Genomic DNA, 16,546 nt, shown 5'->3' on the forward strand with positions numbered 1-16,546 from the left:
AGAATTATGGGCTTTATCTAAAATCTTCTTTCGTAATCCACCAATCTTCGGAATCCATACCCGATTCTTGAATACCTTCAATCCTCGTGGATCATCAAGTAAAACATCGGTGTAATGTACCATCCCTTCTTTCTTCACATTTTCTGGCTTTAGGGCCTCTACTTGCCATTTCTCTAGTTCATCTAGAATAGTGAACTTTACTGTGGTGTGAGTAATAGCATAACACATACTATTATGATAAACCTTTCTGCTAAGTGCATCGGCAACTACATTAGCCTTTCCAGGATGATATAGGATTTCACAGTCATAATCTTTGATCAGCTCCATGGCTCGTTGTTGTCTCATATTCAGAGTTTGCTGACTGAATATATACTTGAGACTCTTGTGGTCGGTATACAATTGACATTTTGTACCAAAGAGGTAATGTCTCCAAAGTTTTAGGGCAAATACCACTGCAGTGAGTTCGAGATCATGAGTGGGATAATTTTTTTCATAATCGTTCAGTTGTCTTGAGGCATAGGCTATCACTTTACCACGTTGCATCAACACACAACCGAGTCCTAATCTTGAAGCATCGCTATATACAGAGAAATCATCATCACCTTCTGGAAGTGATAAGATTGGAGCATGAGTCAAAAGATCTTTTAAAGTCGAGAAAGCTTTTTCTTAGGCTTCACCCCATTCGAACTTCACCTCCTTTCGTGTAAGACTCGTGAGAGGTACGACTATACGAGAAAATTCTTTAATAAATCTCCGGTAATATCCCGCGAGACCCAAGAAACTACGAATTTCGGAAGCATTACGGGGCACTTCCCAATTTTAAATAGCTTCAATTTTAGTAGGATCTACGGATACACCGTCACCGGAAATAACATGGCCGAGAAATTGAACTTGGCGAAGCCAAAATTCACATTTCGAGAACTTAGCATAAAGTTTATCCTTTCGAAGAAGTTCTAATACCGCACGAATATGAATGGCATGATCAGCTTCAGACTTGGAATAGATTAGAATATCGTCAATGAATACGATGACAGATTTATCGAGCATTGGGCGGCATACCCGATTCATCATATCCATGAATACAACAGAAGCATTCGTTAAACCAAACGGCATAACAAGGAATTCGTAATGCCCATATCGAGTACGAAAAGCAGTCTTCGGTACATCCTGCTCGTGAACTTTCAACTGATGATAGCCAGATCTTAGATCAATCTTGGAGAAATAGCTAACACCCTGAAGTTGATCAAATAAATCGTCAATGCGAGGTAGTGGGTATTTGTTCTTGATAGTCACCTTATTCAGCTCACGATAATCAATGCACATCCGCATCGATCCGTCCTTCTTCTTGAACAACAATACCGGAGCACCCCAGGGAGAGGTACTTGGTCGGATAAAGCCTTTGTCAAGTAATTCCTGCAGTTGGATCATCATTTCCTTCATCTCTGCTGGCGCAAGACGATAAGGAGTCTTAGCAATCGGAGCAGCACCAGGCATAAGGTCAATTCGGAATTCTACTTGCCTGTCCGGAGGAAGTCCATGCAATTCTTCGGGAAAAACATCTGGATATTCCTTAGCAATGGGAACATCATTCACCGTTTTCTTATCTTCTTTTGAGACATCGACCGTGTAGGCCAGATAGATAGAACACCCTTTTGATATGAATTTACGGGCTTTGAGGAAAGATATTATTTTTAAGGTTCCTTGTTCACCATAGACATAGATAGGATTCTCCCCTTCAATGGGAATACGTACTATCTTTTCATAACACAATAGGTCTGCGTGGTTCTTTGACAACCAATCCATGCCGAGAATAATGTCAAAGTTGGGCAAGGAGATATGAATTAGATTAGCAAGAAAATTGTAGCCTTCAATTTCTATAACACAATTCCTATAGACTTTATCGGCAAGTAATGATATACTTCCAGCAGTCTCTACGTGAAAGGGTTGCGCGAGTGCATAGCAAGCAATTTGAAAAGAATGCGCAAATTCATAAGACACAAAAGAATCTGAGGCACCAGAATCAAATAAGATGTGAGCAGGTCTAGAGTTAACAAGAAATGTACCCGTCACAACATTCGGGTCCTCGCGTGCCTCTTCTGTGGTGATCGGGAATGCACGAGCCTTAGCTTTTGGAACCTCCTCCTTTTTAGTTGGAGTACCCCTTGATTGTTGAACAGGAGCTTGACTTTTCGCCGGTTATTGAACAGAAGCTTGACTTCCCGTCATCTGACTAGTAAGAGTGGGGCAAAAACGCTTCTTGTGGCGAGTAATACCACATGCAAAACAAGTAACATCCTTTCTTGGGCAAGCTGGCTTTATATGACCCTTTTCTCCACATCCAAAACAGATAATGGATTCCTTGTCTATTTTGCATGGGCCCGGATGATTCCTTCCACAAACACGACATGAAGGCAATTGAATAGAAAAAGATTGTGATCTACTGCGTCCACGAGAGGCATTTTGAGTTTGCACTTGATTACCAGGCTCAGTCCGAACGGATTAAGCTGGTAGAAAAGAAGGAACAGGAACAGTTCTTTCAGTACGTGGATGCTTCAGAACAGTAAGAGTGGCACCACGTAGCTCTAAGTCGTGCTCACGCCTTCGAGCATGCTCAACGGCTTTATCGAATGATAGAACCTCCCGATTGGCAACGAAATCGTGGATTTCGTGTCGTAGTCCCTCCATGAACAACTGAATTTTCTCATCTTCAGTTGGGATATACTTTGTAGCAAACCTTGCTCTTTGATTAAACTGAGTTTCATATCATTCACAATCATTCTTCCTTGTTTAAGCTCGAGGAATTCTTTCTCCAACCTCCTCCTCATGTCTAGAGGACAGTACTTCTCTAGCACACGAGTTTTGAACATTTCCCAGGATAAATTCTCCTGGTCAAACCTGCTGAGAGCTTCATAGGTTGCTTCCCACCAGACCAAGGCTTCTCCGATGAGCATTGCAGAAGTATAGTTAGCCTTATCTTCATCATCCACATGTGAAATACGAAACACTTTCTCTGTGTTCTGGATCCAAGTAAGAACAACAATTGGATTAAGAACACCAGAAAATTCTGTAGCACCGCTACTCTTGAAATCTTTGAACGAGGGACGCTTCACCTCTCCTCTCGAAGATTCTCCAGTGGCTTTCTCTTTTCCTTTATCACCACTCTTTTTGTGTTCTTCTAGAGTCTGTCGAATAACACCGGTAAGTTTACCCAAGAGTCGCTCCTCACTAGGAGATACTGGAGTATTCACTTCCTCAGGTTGAGGACCTCCACCAACCTCGGGGGTATGGCTACTAACCTGTTCAGCCATTGCTCTGCAATAGGGAGTAATTTTGTATTTTAGAATATTAGGGTTTACTATTACCTAATACTTATATATATATATATATATATATATATATATATATATATATATATATATATATATATATATATATATATATATATATTTCCTATGGTTTGTATCCCTATTCTTATAATGATTAAGTTCATATATTGAACTTCCAATAGTTTAAGTCTAAATACCAATCCGTGGAATTTAGTTCACTTAAACCACTGCTCTGATACCATGATTGAAAGACCCACACTTTCACATATAACAATTGTTACTCCAAAACATGCTACATGCATATTCATAAAAACAATATTTTATATTGATAAAGTGATTACAAACTACTGGACACAAACTCACTATATCATAGTGTTATATATTACATAACTTCCCAGGATTCTATAGTTTTATACATATGGGAGTGCAAAATACAATAGTTTCAAACTATTCGAAAATCTTCTATCAATACAGTAGTTTCAAACAATTCAAAAATCCGCTACCAGTATATAACTATACTGGATGCTTATCTCCTGCAAATTAGTTAAACATTGAGAGGGGTAAGCGGTGACGCTTAGTGAGTTCAATAATAGATACAGTATAACGTTATGCCATATATATACTTCACTATGGAATATGTGAATCATGTGACAAACCTTCCATATCAATCATTGATTTGATTCAAAGATATACAATCAATGAGGCATAACAATTTCCATACTTGATATACATCAATAAAGCTTTGGCCCAAATGGCACAGAAGACATACAACTTCGGATTAACCTTTTGGTAGATTTCAGGCTTATAGCCCTGTCTAACCTTCTGCCAATACCATAGAATAGAAATCATTCTCTTACGGAGACATGTTCTACATGGCCAGAGGCTACATACCAGTACCAATATGAATCTAAGTCCTTTCACTGATTATATGGTCAAAGGTATTACTTTGCTATTAAACATAGCGAATAAAATTAACACGGGAAAACAAACCGGAATAATAACACTGAAAAGCACATAGCACATATAACACATAACATACAATTGTTCCTATATATTAAACTCACCGTGAAATAACTGGGGGTTAAAATAGTAATTCGGGCAGCACTTCGGCTCTAAATATGACTTTCTTCGTTGAAAACCGGGAGTTTTCTTGAAAACCGGGCTCTGCGAAGGTTGGGCTTCGAAACCGAAAAGATAAATTTTTCGGGCTTCTCGGGAATCTCGGGGCGTATTTCGGGTGCTAAAAATGATATCGGGGCTTCGAGGGATGTCGAGATAGTAAAAATATCAAAAAGGGGGGGGGGTGAAAGTGGCAAATTTCTCAAACTACCCAGGAAGGCTCGCATGGGTCTTATTTATAGGGGAGGAGGTCCGAAGGCTCGGATCCGAGGCTAGGAGGCGAGGGGCTCGTATGCGAGGCTCGGACCAGCTATAAGCAGGGCGAGGCTCGGAAGGACCACTTCGAGCTTCGGATTGGTTGGATGACGCGGCAACTCCTCGGTGCAGCACTTCGGACCAATCAGTGGGTAATACGTGTACTGCGGTCCAATCAGCAGCGAGCACATGTCCGACACGTGTAAGCCTCGCATGCGAGGGTGACGTGTCCAAAGATGACTCATCCGAAATTTCTCAAAAATCGTGCCAAATCTTGTAAAATCCATAACTTTCTCATACGGGCTCCGTTTTTTACGTTCTTTATATGCACGCATAGAGAAAATTATGCTCTACAACTTTTGTTTAGACTTCGTCGGAAAATTTTGACTTTATTTTTTATATTATTATTTTTAACAGACCGGGACTGGTAAATCCGTTAAAAATTCATAACTTCTTCATCCGACGTCCGTTTTCGTCAGACTTTTTACCGTTGTACTGCTAATGACGAGACCTTCGATTCTCATTTAGGTTGTGTCGGCTAAAAATCACTCGATTTAAAATTCGAGTTTTTAGTTGTCTACTGTTAAGCTGAAACTTAGAAAAATCATAACTTCCTCATACGAAGTCAGATTTTGGCGTTCTTTTTATCGAACTTCTCGGTTTAACGAATACTACGACTTTCATTTAGATCACTAAGGCTAAAAAGTAGTTTATCAAAAACTCACTTTTTACGTCATTAGGCACCGTGCCGGTTTTGTCGCGGATCTTCGATTGGTCATAACTTCTTCGTTATAACTCAGATTTCGATGAGGTTTTCGCCTATATGTTTCTAACGAGATTATCGACAACTTTCAATAATAAAATTTCACTTATTTCAAATTTTATATTTTCGCTAAATTTCACTATTTAGCTTTTAATTGGAATCTCATAAGACTTCCAATAGTTTATGAGTGATTCTAAACATAGTTTTACCTTATTTCTAGTAAAAACTATATGTTAGAACCCAATGCTCAATATCACATAATATTTCATAATATTATTTACTTAAAACACGATTTCAAAACGTGTATGTTACAGACATCTCATTAACCAAGAGGGGATTTTGGTTGATCCGGCCAAAATCGAGGCGGTTATGCAGTGGGAGGTTCCGAAATCTCCCTCAGACATCAGGAGCTTTTTGGGATTAGCAGGGTACTACCGGAGATTTATTCAGGACGTCTCCAAGATTACTGTACCCCTCACTCGTCTGACGAGAAAATGGGTGGATTTACGGTGGGGCCCTGAGCAGCAGAGGGCATTTGAGACCCTCCGACAGCGGTTGTGCGAGGCCCCAGTCTTGACACTCCCGGAGGGAGTTGAGGATTTTGTGGTGTTCTGTGATGCATCCATCACAGGGTTAGGGGCGGTCCTCATGCAGAGAGGACGAGTGATAGCTTATGCGTCGCGGCAATTGAAGCCGCATGAGACAAGATACCCTACGCACGACTTGGAGCTGGGGGCGGTGGTATTCGCCCTCAAGATATGGAGACATTACCTTTATGGGGTCTGCTGTACCATTTACACGGATCACAAGAGCTTGAGACATATCATGGATCAGCCGAACCTGAACATGAGACAGCGCAGGTGGCTGGATGTATTCAAGGACTACGATTGTGAGATCCTTTACCACCCTGGTAAAGCGAACGTGGTTCCGGATGCTTTGAACCGCAAGTCAGCTGGGTCTTCCACCCCAGCAGTATGTATGAGGATAACAGTGGACTCTCCGCTTGTGAGTCTGATCAGAGATGCCTAGGTTGAGGGCATGCGACCGAAGAATTGGAAGATGGAGAGGATCAAGGGTAAGAATACTCGATTTGAGCAGGATAGTCGGGGATTATTGACCCGATGCGGTCGGGTTTGGGTCCCGATATTTGGTGGGGTTAGGCATACGGTTATGGAGGAGGCTCATAAGTCTCATTTCTCTATTCACCCAGGGGCCACCAAGATGTACCAGGATTTGAGTCTGAGCTATTGGTGGCCGTGCATGAAGCGAGAGATCGCTTGGTACGTCAAGAGGTGCTTGACCTGTAGGATGGTCAAGGCTGAGCATCATAGGCCGCATGGCAAGCTGCAGCCTCTAGAGATTCCCATGTGGAAATGGGAACAGATCACGATGGATTTCATTACCAAGCTGCCAAGAACGGCAAAGGGATTTGATGCTATATGGGTCATCGTGGATCGATTGACCAAGAGCGCCCATTTCTTGGCGATTCGGGAGAGTTCGTCGGCCGAGAAGTTGGCCGACATATACATTCGTGAGATCGTGTCTCGCCATGGGGTTCCCATCTCCATTGTCTCTGATCGGGATGTCAGGTTTACATCCCGTTTCTGGCAGATGTTTCACGAGGATCTGGGCACGCGGTTGCACTTCAGCACAACATTCCATCTGCAGACTGATGGTCAGAGAGAGCGGACCATTCAGACCCTCGAGGATATGTTGCGAGCGTGTGTCATTGATTTCGGTGGGAGCTGGGATTCTCACCTACCACTTGCGGAGTTCGCCTACAACAACAACTATCATTCCAGCATTGGCGCCCCGCCTTTCGAGCTGTTGTATGGGCGGAGATGTCGCACCCCGGTTTGTTGGGGTGAGGTTGGTCATAGGGTGATGGGTCGGACGGAGGTGGTCTTGCAGACTACCGAGGAGATTTAGCAGATTAGGCAGCGGTTGCAGACGGCTCAGAGTCGGCAGAATAGTTACGCCGACTGACGCCGATCCGAGTTATAGTTTCAGGTCGGTGACATGGTACTCTTGAAGGTCTCGCCGTGGAAGGGTGTGATCCGCTTCAGGAAGAGGGGAAAATTGGGTCCCCGATACATTGGGTCATTTAGGATTATTGCCAGGGTTGGCAAGGTGGCTTACAGACTAGAGCTGCCGGAGGAGCTTAGTCGGATCCACAACACTTTCCATGTTTCGCAGTTGCGAAAGTGCATTATGAACTTTGAGGAAGTGGTGCCACTGGATGACATTCAGGTTGATGAGCGCCTGAATTATATTGAGAGGCCGATTGCCGTTTTGGAAAGGAAAGTGAAAGTCCTGCGCAACAAGGAGGTTCCGTTGGTAAAGATACAATGGGAGCATCGGAGGGGATCCGAGTGGACATGGGAGTCGGAGGCTGAGATGCGGGAGCATTACCTGGAGTTATTCGCTAAAGCAGACTTCAAGGATGAAGTCTAAGTCAAGTGGAGAAGAATTGTTACATCCCAACCGTCAGGTATTATTAATTTTCCATTTTAGATTTCATGTTTAAGGTCTACTCGACAAGTTGGCGCTATGACTCGTCGAGTAGCAGCGGGCCAGGACACGTCAATTAATGAGTGACTCGCCGAGTCGGTAAGGGGGACTCGACGAGTAGGAGCTGGCAGTGGAAACCCTAATTTCCAGGGTTTTTGTACACTATATATTGGACCATTAGCGCCTCCCACTGTCCTCTATCACCCCTTGAGACCCAGAAACCCTAATTTCCGTGAGTGAGAACTTGGAGAGTGTTTTGGAGCTTTGGGAAGTGACGTTTGGGAAGGAAATTTGTAGATCAAGAGGCTAGCACTAAGATTTCTGTGTGGATCCGGATTCTACTTCAGTTTGGGCACGTTTTGGAGGTAACCAGCTGTTACCTTAACCTCTTTTTCTTCTAGAATCATTCATATGTGGAAACTAGGGCTTTCTTTAGTTATTCATGAAGGGATTTTGTTATGGGAGCTAGATCTAAAGTTGAAACTTCAGATCTGAACCTCTTTTGAGTCCTAAGTCCATAAAGTTTCTAGCTCTTGCAAGGATGAGACTCTCCTAAGATGTAAAGCCTCATTAGAAGCATAGATTGGTCATTTAGAGCCTTTAGGGCCTTGCATGCGTGTAAAGTTTGCAAATTTACGTGATAAGCATGCCTTAGAAGCTTGGATCTGTAATCTGGAACCTTGGCATGGCTCAAAAAGTGTCTACATGGATGAAGGTCTTCAAGGACGCGATTTGCATAGTCAACTCGGCGAGTCATATGAAGATGGTCATGAACTCGTCGAGTTGATGAACAAACTCGGCGAGTCCGTTGAAGATTGCCTTGAACTCGGCGAGTCGTTCGAAGACTCGGCGAGTCGGCTAGGGTTTCTGCCAATTCTTGGAAACGTATGAACTCGGCGAGTTAAAGAGGAACTCGACGATCTGATCAAGGATTTCACGACTTCTCGAGTTCAGGAAGGACTCGACGAGTCGGTGACCTACACTCGACGAGTCGAGTCAACATGGACTGTTGACTTTGACTGGGGACTTTGACTTTGACCAAGAGTTGACCAGTTGACCTCTGAGGGTATTCTGGTAATTTGAAGATTTATGAAAAAGGGTTTTATGGTAACTATAGGTGGTGGAGTTCGTGTTGGTGATCCGGGAGTTGAGCTTTCTAGTTTCAGACGACAGTTGCGAGATGAGTTATCGTCACTATACTAAGGGGTCTAAGGTACCAAGGCCGGCCCATTGGATATGTTATCCTAGCAGTGTTAGATGTTGAGTATGAGTTAGTGTTGCATGCTAGTGGTTATGCCAGTTAGGTAGACCTGTAGGACTACCTGTGATGTTATATGATTATTGCATGCTCAGTGGTTATGTTGTATGTTATATGTTATGTAGGATGGGTTGAGGTTGTACTGCTCCGTGCGGTAGCCAACCAACCCTAGGAGCATTCCAGTTACGGGCTAAGGGAGACTCGTACTGTGGGCTCGATGGCAAGCCATATGTGAGTTGTGGGCCCGTAAGGCAATCCAGACTCACACTGTGGGCCCAGGGGTAATCCAGTCTGTAAGGCTGTGGACCCATTACATGCTGTTCAGTTTATTATGTTATGATATGTTATTGCTAACATGGTTATGTGGACTGTTTTTGTATTGATATTTTGGGGGAAATCACTAAGCTCTCGGGCTTACAGTTTCAGTTTATTGTTTCAGGTACATCAGGGGATCGCGGCAAGGCGAAGGCGTGATCGTACAGCTCCTCATGATTTGTTTATGTTTCTGGGAAAACTCTGATATTAGACATTTTGAAAACAAAGTTGTAATGATTTTAATGATTTGATATGTTTTTAAAAGTTTTAAATCGGCTGAAATTTTTGGGTGTTACAAGAAAGCTAAATGATGCTACTTGTAAGGATCACTTCCCGTTGCCATTTATTGATCAAATGCTAGAAAGGCTTTTCGGTCATCAATTTTATTGTTTTCTCGATGGCTTTTCGGGATATTTTCAAATTCCAATCGACCCACAAGACCAAGAGAAGACCACTTTTACATGCCCAAGTGGAACATTCGCATATAGACGCATGCCTTTTGGGTTATGCAATGCACCAGCTACTTTCCAAAGGTGAATGATGGCCATCTTTCACGACATGATCGAGAAATTTATGGAGGTCTTTATGGATGACTTCTCGGTTTTCGGGTCATCTTTTGAAGATGGTTTATCTAATTTGGATTTGATGCTAGCTAGATGTGAGAAGACCAACCTTGTCCTTAATTGGGGGAAGTTCCATTTTATGGTAAAAGAAGGAATTGTGTTGGGACACAAAGTTTCAAGGAAGGGGATAGAAGTGTATAGAGAAAAAGTGGACACAATAGCTAAGTTACCCCCTCCAACAAATGTAAAAGGAGTAAGGAGTTTTCTTGGCCATGCGGGATTTTATCGTCACTTCATTAATGATTTCTCAAAAATCACTAGGCCTTTGACTCAACTACTCTTGAAGGACGCTCCATTCGATTTCTCTAAAGAATGCCATGAAGCATTTCATTTATTGAAAGGGAGATTGACTACTACTCCCATCATGATAGCCCCAAATTGGGATCTTCCTTTTTGAGCTAATGTGTGATGCTAGTGACTATGCAGTGGGAGCTGTTTTAGGGCAAAAGGTTGATAAACATTTGCAACCTATCTACTATGTAAGCAAAACTTTGAACCCAACTCAAGAAAACTACACTACTACCGAGAAAGAGCTACTAGCAGGGGTATATGCTTTTGATAAATTCCGACCATATTTAGTCTTATCCAAGACAATAGTTTTTACCGACCATTCTGCCCTTAAGTATCTTTTTGCTAAACAAGATGCTAAGCCAAGATTGATACGTTGGGTTTTGCTTCTACAAGAATTTGATATTGAAATAAGAGATAAAAAGGGAATGGAGAATGTGGCTGCCGACCATTTATCAAGATTAGAAAACCCGCATTTGGAGGAATTGGAAGAAAACAAGATTGGAGATGATTTTACCGATGAATATCTTTTGGTAATAGCAGGAGAGGTGCCATGGTTTGCGGATATAGCTAATTGTTTAGCAACCGAATATATTCCAAAAGACTTAACCCGCCAACAAAAGAAGAAATTCTTTTCAGAAATCAAGTACTACTTTTGGGACGAGCCATACCTTTTCTGAAGCTGTGCAGACGGGATGATACGAAGATGTGTGTTCGGGAAAGAGAGTCGGGAAATCTTGGAACATTGTTATAGCGTGACCACCGGAGGATATCATGGAGCACAATATACGGCTAAGAAGATTTTTGATATTGATTTCTATTGGCTTACAATTTTCAAGGATGCTGGTCAATATGTCAAAGAATGTGATTCGTGCCAATGGACGGGAAACATATCATCCCGAAACGAGATGCTCCAACATAATATTCAAGTGTGTGAAGTATTTGATATTTGAGGGATTGACTTTATGGGACCTTTCCCAATGTCAAAAGGGAATAAATATATCTTGGTGGCAGTCGACTATGTATCCAAATGGGCGGAGGCACAAGCACTACCTACTAATGATGCTTGAGTGGTGGTGCGTTTTCTCAAAAAGTTATTTTCAAGGTTTGGAGTTCGTAAAGCTCTTATTAGTGACCGGGGCACTCACTTTGAAAATGATCAATTAGCTAAGGTGTTAAAAAGATATGGTGTATACCATAGGTTTTCAACATCCTATCATCCACAAACAAGTGCACAAACTGAAGTGACAAATCGGGCATTAAAAAGAATTTTGGAGAGATCGGTTGGAGGAAAACAAAAGGAGTGGTCGGATAAACTTGATGATGCACTTTGGGCCTTTCGAACAGCTTTCAAAACACCTATTGGTACTACACCATATAGGTTAGTTTATAGAAAGAATTGCCATTTGCTGGTTGAAATAGAGCATAAAGCATATTGGGCTTTAAAGATGTGTAATTTTGAGTTGGCTGAACTTCGTAACAACAGGTTAATGCAAATGAATGCCCTTGAAGAACTTAGAAATGAAGCCTACACAAATTCCTTGATATACAAAGAGAAGACTAAGAACTGGCATGACAAGAGACTAAAGGGTAATAAGGACTTTCATGAAGGACAAAAGGTGTTACTCTTCAATTCAAGGTTAAAGCTTTTCTCGGGCAAGCTAAAGACAAGGTGGGATGGGCCTTTTGTGGTTAAACAAGTTTTCCCACATGGAGCTATTGAGCTTATATCAAAAGATGGAACCCCTTTCAAGGTTAATGGGCATAGGGTGAAAAAATATGAAGAAGGAATCCTAAAAGATGAAGGACTTGAACAAGGGCCACATTTGGAAGAAACCACTGAAACGTAAAGCGGGAAGGAGTCCAGCTAACGACTCCTCAAAAAGAAGCGCTTCCGGGAGGCAACCCGATTTTAGAGTTTGCTTTCTTTTTACCTTTATTTTTCATTTTATTTTTGTTTTTTTAGGATTTGCTTTTATCAATCTTCTTCTGTCATTAAAATGATTGCTTGAGGGCAAGCAATGCTTAAGTGTGGGGTATGGTGGCATAAAATTTAAGAACTCAAATTTTTTCAAACATAATGAAAATCTCGTCGAGTCCACTCCTCTACTCAGCGAGTCCATTTGAAAAATCCCGAAAAATCATGGATTCGTGAATCTGCTCGACGACTAGGTACCCTACTCGACGAGTCCACGTATTAATTCGAAAAAAAAATCATTTTTACATTCTGTAAATTAGGGTTTTAACCCTAATTGGTAAAACACAATCACAAGTGCAGCCACCAGCCGCTCGACGAGGAAAGTCTCCCTCAAGCTCTCATCTCCAATTTCGTGTGATTTCTTCCAATCTCTCAAAAAAGGTAACATTTTTCACTTATAATCTAGTTAAAGTTTCCATCTTTGGTAGACTGATGACCCTAAATTGTGGAAATCCCGATTTTGAACTTGACTTGGATTTCTAGGGTTTCGATTTTGGTCAAATTAGGTTGTTAAGGACGAAATTTTTTGTGGATTAATGCTTAATAGACATGCCGAAACAAACCCCTGGACTAATTTATGGCTTTGGACGGATAATTTTGACCGAATCAGAATGGCGACTCGCACAGTTCATGCGACTCACCGAGTCGGTGCTTGTACTCGGCGAGTGCATGTTTCAGATGCCCAAAATTTTTACATTTTTAATTTTTATGTGTTTTTTGTTGTGCTATGGGTTTGTTTTTGCAGAAAACATGTGGAGGCGTGGTCAAAGCTCAAGAGGAGGTGGTCATGGGGACATCCCATGGCTAAACTTCCCACAAATCACTTCCAAATCTACACTAGCCCGTGCCAAGAACAAGCTAGAAGCACTTAGGCGCAAGGAGATCTATGTTCCCAACGAGATAGATTGGCATTGGATGGGCCAATCGGGATTGGAGGAGGAATTGACCCCGTATTTGGTCAAGTCCTTTGAAAACAATAGGGTGACGATAATTTGTGATGGGTGGAGCCGGTTATTCAGAATTCAAGAACCCGTCTACCAAGAATTATGCTGGGAATTCTTCTCTACCATCTCCTTCCGAGGTGGTAATGATTACTATAATCCGGGTATTATTACTTTTTGTCTTGGAGGGGAATTGCGCCAATGCAGCATAGCGGAGATTGCATGGAGACTAGGGATTTACAATCAACATATAATCATGTCCGAGAATTTTGAGTCATTCCTTGGACATTGCCACAAAGAGTTGCCCGAGGAGGTAGTTTCTTCTAACTATTGGAATACTATTGCCAACCGGGTCTATATTCCTTCCTCTGCTCAAGAGGGAAACATCCGTTTCCCCATCCATCGTTTGATTCACTGTCTTATCGCAAGCATCATCAACATGCGGAAGGACGATGACAAGGTCCCCACCCTCGATATCTTTTACATGTGGAGCATCATTACCCCTGATACTTTTTTCAATTTTCCGTATTGTTTGGAAAAATACTTAGCGGAGGGGGCGGTTAAGGAGAGGATTACCTCCAAAATTAACGGTGGAATGTTTGTTACAAATTTTTCTAGGACATATGGGATTTCGGAGCAAGGGGCGGTAAGGGTGTTGACAATGATTCCTGCTCCTCCTTTTAGCACCACATTATTTCGGAGGGCACAAATCATTGAGGATTATGGTGGGGGCACATTGGAATTCCAAATGCGGATGAGGTGTTTGTACCCGAGGAGCCGGGAAGGAGGGTAAGGCAGCGAAGGGAACATGTCCAAGAAGACCCACCAGTCATTCTGGTGGATGATGAGCTACCAATGGACTGGTACAATGTGGAGATGAGGAGGTACCAGGATGATCATGGACGGAGCATGAATTACCACAATGAATCATTTGTTTACTTTTTTGAACAAATGAATATTGCTCCAAGACCCGGGCCCGGATATCCTTATGTTCCAAGTTGGGAAGAGAGAGTGAATCAAAGGAGGAATCAAGCTGGTGGTAGTGGAGCTGGCGGAAATGAAGAAGATGATTAAGATTGATATCTTATGGTTTTTATTTGGTTGTTTAAAAACTACTTTTATTTGTTTTTGTGTTTTGTGTGGTTTTTGAACTTTTAGTAACTAGGTTTAAGTAGGAGTTTTTATTGTTATCTATCACCTGTGGTTGTGTTTATCTTTTTAGTTTGAAGCTTAGGATGCATGCAAGAGTCTAGACTCAAACTAACCAAGTGAGAGTCGAGTCTAGACAAGGACGTGGAAGTTTTGAGTTTAAGATCGAGTCTGGTAGAGAAAGGGGTTAAAGAGTGTTATTTACTGAAGAAAAATGAAGGAGGAATACTAATTTGTCATTACCAAACAACTCAGAAACGGATTCAAAGCAGAAGACTTTTTTTCCACTCAGCGTTGTACTCGCCGAGTGCACATCCTGAACTCGACGAGTCCCTATGCAATTTCGCGACTTTTCTGCCAGATACGCTATTACTCGGCGAGTTATCATATTGACTCGACGAGTCACTCAATATTCCGTTCGCAAGATTACGATTTGACCACATTTGATACGGGATTCACTCATATTCTTTGAATATTAATTGCTGAAGATTTTCGAGACCATTTTCCTGCATATTTGGAGCTGTACCACACGAGATTTGACACCCAAGGCATGGATGAGCTGTTCCCATGTCTAAAGTCAATTGAAGTTGGAGCTTTTCATGAAGAAATGTCGACCTTGCCACTACTATCCCAGGGGAGCTTGTTCTAATTCCCTCTTTACTTTGTCATTTTCTTTATCATGCATAACATGCAATGGGGACATTGCATAAATTAAGTGTGGGGTAGGGGCTTGATTATATTAGTACATTAGAATCCTAATTTAGGTAAAATTTTGAAATTTTTGAATTAAAATTACTAGGATTAATTTAGAAAATTTTGGTAAAACAGTTAGGATTCCATGCTAGTGTTATGTTTGATGATTGCATGCAGACCCAAATGTTTAGTTGAGCCTATATACGTGATAGTGCATTTGTGGCCTCCTTTATTCTAGTGAAATCATGGGACAAAAACATAACCTCGCTTAGTTTGAGGGATGCAATATGTTTAGCATCATGTACTTGAAATGTATCCAGGAAAACTAATATCTTTAACTAATAAAGGTTGAAGTTAAGCACCCCTGCTTAAGAATGTAGGTTTTGAGTGAAAAAAAAAGTGAGTTACATGTGAAAAAAAAGAGAGAGATAATTACAAGAAAAGTTGTAAAAATTTTGGAGCAATCAAAGTGAAGATCAAAAGATCATAGTTCTGAAGAAATTCAAAAAGTTGAAGATACCAAAAAACCAAACAACAAGGTGGTGAATTCAAAGAAATCAAAGATAAAATATCAAAGAAGTGAAGAACTCAAAATAAGCTCTATAGTGGTATCAAATAGTTGTAGTTTTCTAGATTATGTATGTTTGGGTTGCTCAACCAAAAATACCTTGAGGTTAGGAAGTTTTCTGCGGATGGATTCGGAGGGATGCATAAAATGAGCATTGTTCAAAAGAGGTGGGCGAGTGTTTATGAGGATTGTTAGTATTTACAATTGAGGGGGGTCCTTAGGAAAATTTTAGACACAAATGCATGCGTTGCGGTCTTGGCATAATGGTTGGGTTGGATTGGGATTGTTATATGTGATGCTAGTATGATTAAAATTCAGTTTTGCTTGGGGCAAGCAAAAGTCAAGTGTGGGGTATTTTGATATGTGCATATCTAGCTATAAAACTAGTATAGATTTTTATTATTTATTGACTAATTTATTAAAATTTATGGACAAAAGGTACTTAATTGTGTTTAAATTGTATTTTCACTCTAAAAGATGTGATCGGAAGCAAAAGGAAGTAGGGGATGCAATCGGAAGCTCGGGAATTGAAGAAAGAAGAAAAAGAGCCAAAATCCTGAAGAACTTGGCGAGTCTAATCGTCTACTCGACGAGTTCCCATGAATGTTCGCGAAGCAAAACACAAAGTTCTTGCCGTATACGGATTCCTAAACGGGACTCGGCGAGTAGCCCCTGTGTTTCTGAAGACTATAAATAGAAGCCAAATTGCCGAATTAAAAGCTCTCTCTGGAACCCTTGGGGCTTACTCTGCGATTAAGG

At 41.4% G+C, this 16,546-nt stretch overlaps 1 protein-coding gene across 1 annotated transcript; it reads left to right on the forward strand.

Moving 5' to 3' along the window:
• The first annotated feature begins 10,571 nt into the window (after nucleotides 1-10,571).
• On the forward strand, nucleotides 10,572-12,470 carry LOC145126421 (uncharacterized). The gene is made up of 3 exons (XM_079061793.1): nucleotides 10,572-11,104; nucleotides 11,840-12,304; nucleotides 12,425-12,470. Exons 1-3 carry the CDS (start codon nucleotides 10,572-10,574, stop codon nucleotides 12,468-12,470), a joined length of 1,044 nt encoding a protein of 347 aa, XP_078917919.1.
• Nucleotides 12,471-16,546: the final 4,076 nt, after the last annotated feature.

This window comes from Lactuca virosa, chromosome 7 (genome assembly GCF_052849685.1).
Source record: "Lactuca virosa cultivar CGN04683 chromosome 7, Lactuca_virosa_CGN04683_v6, whole genome shotgun sequence".
NCBI lineage: Eukaryota > Viridiplantae > Streptophyta > Magnoliopsida > Asterales > Asteraceae > Lactuca > Lactuca virosa.

Coding starts and splice junctions, on each gene's coding strand:
- LOC145126421 (XM_079061793.1), top strand. CDS start 10,572: ATGTGTGATGCTAGTGACTATGCAGTGGGAGCTGTTTTAGGGCAAAAG. Junction 11,105..11,839: donor AAATTCTTTTCAGAAATCAA/GTACTACTTTTG, acceptor TACACCATATAG/GTTAGTTTATAGAAAGAATT. Junction 12,305..12,424: donor TTGGAAGAAACCACTGAAAC/GTAAAGCGGGAA, acceptor TTGTTTTTTTAG/GATTTGCTTTTATCAATCTT.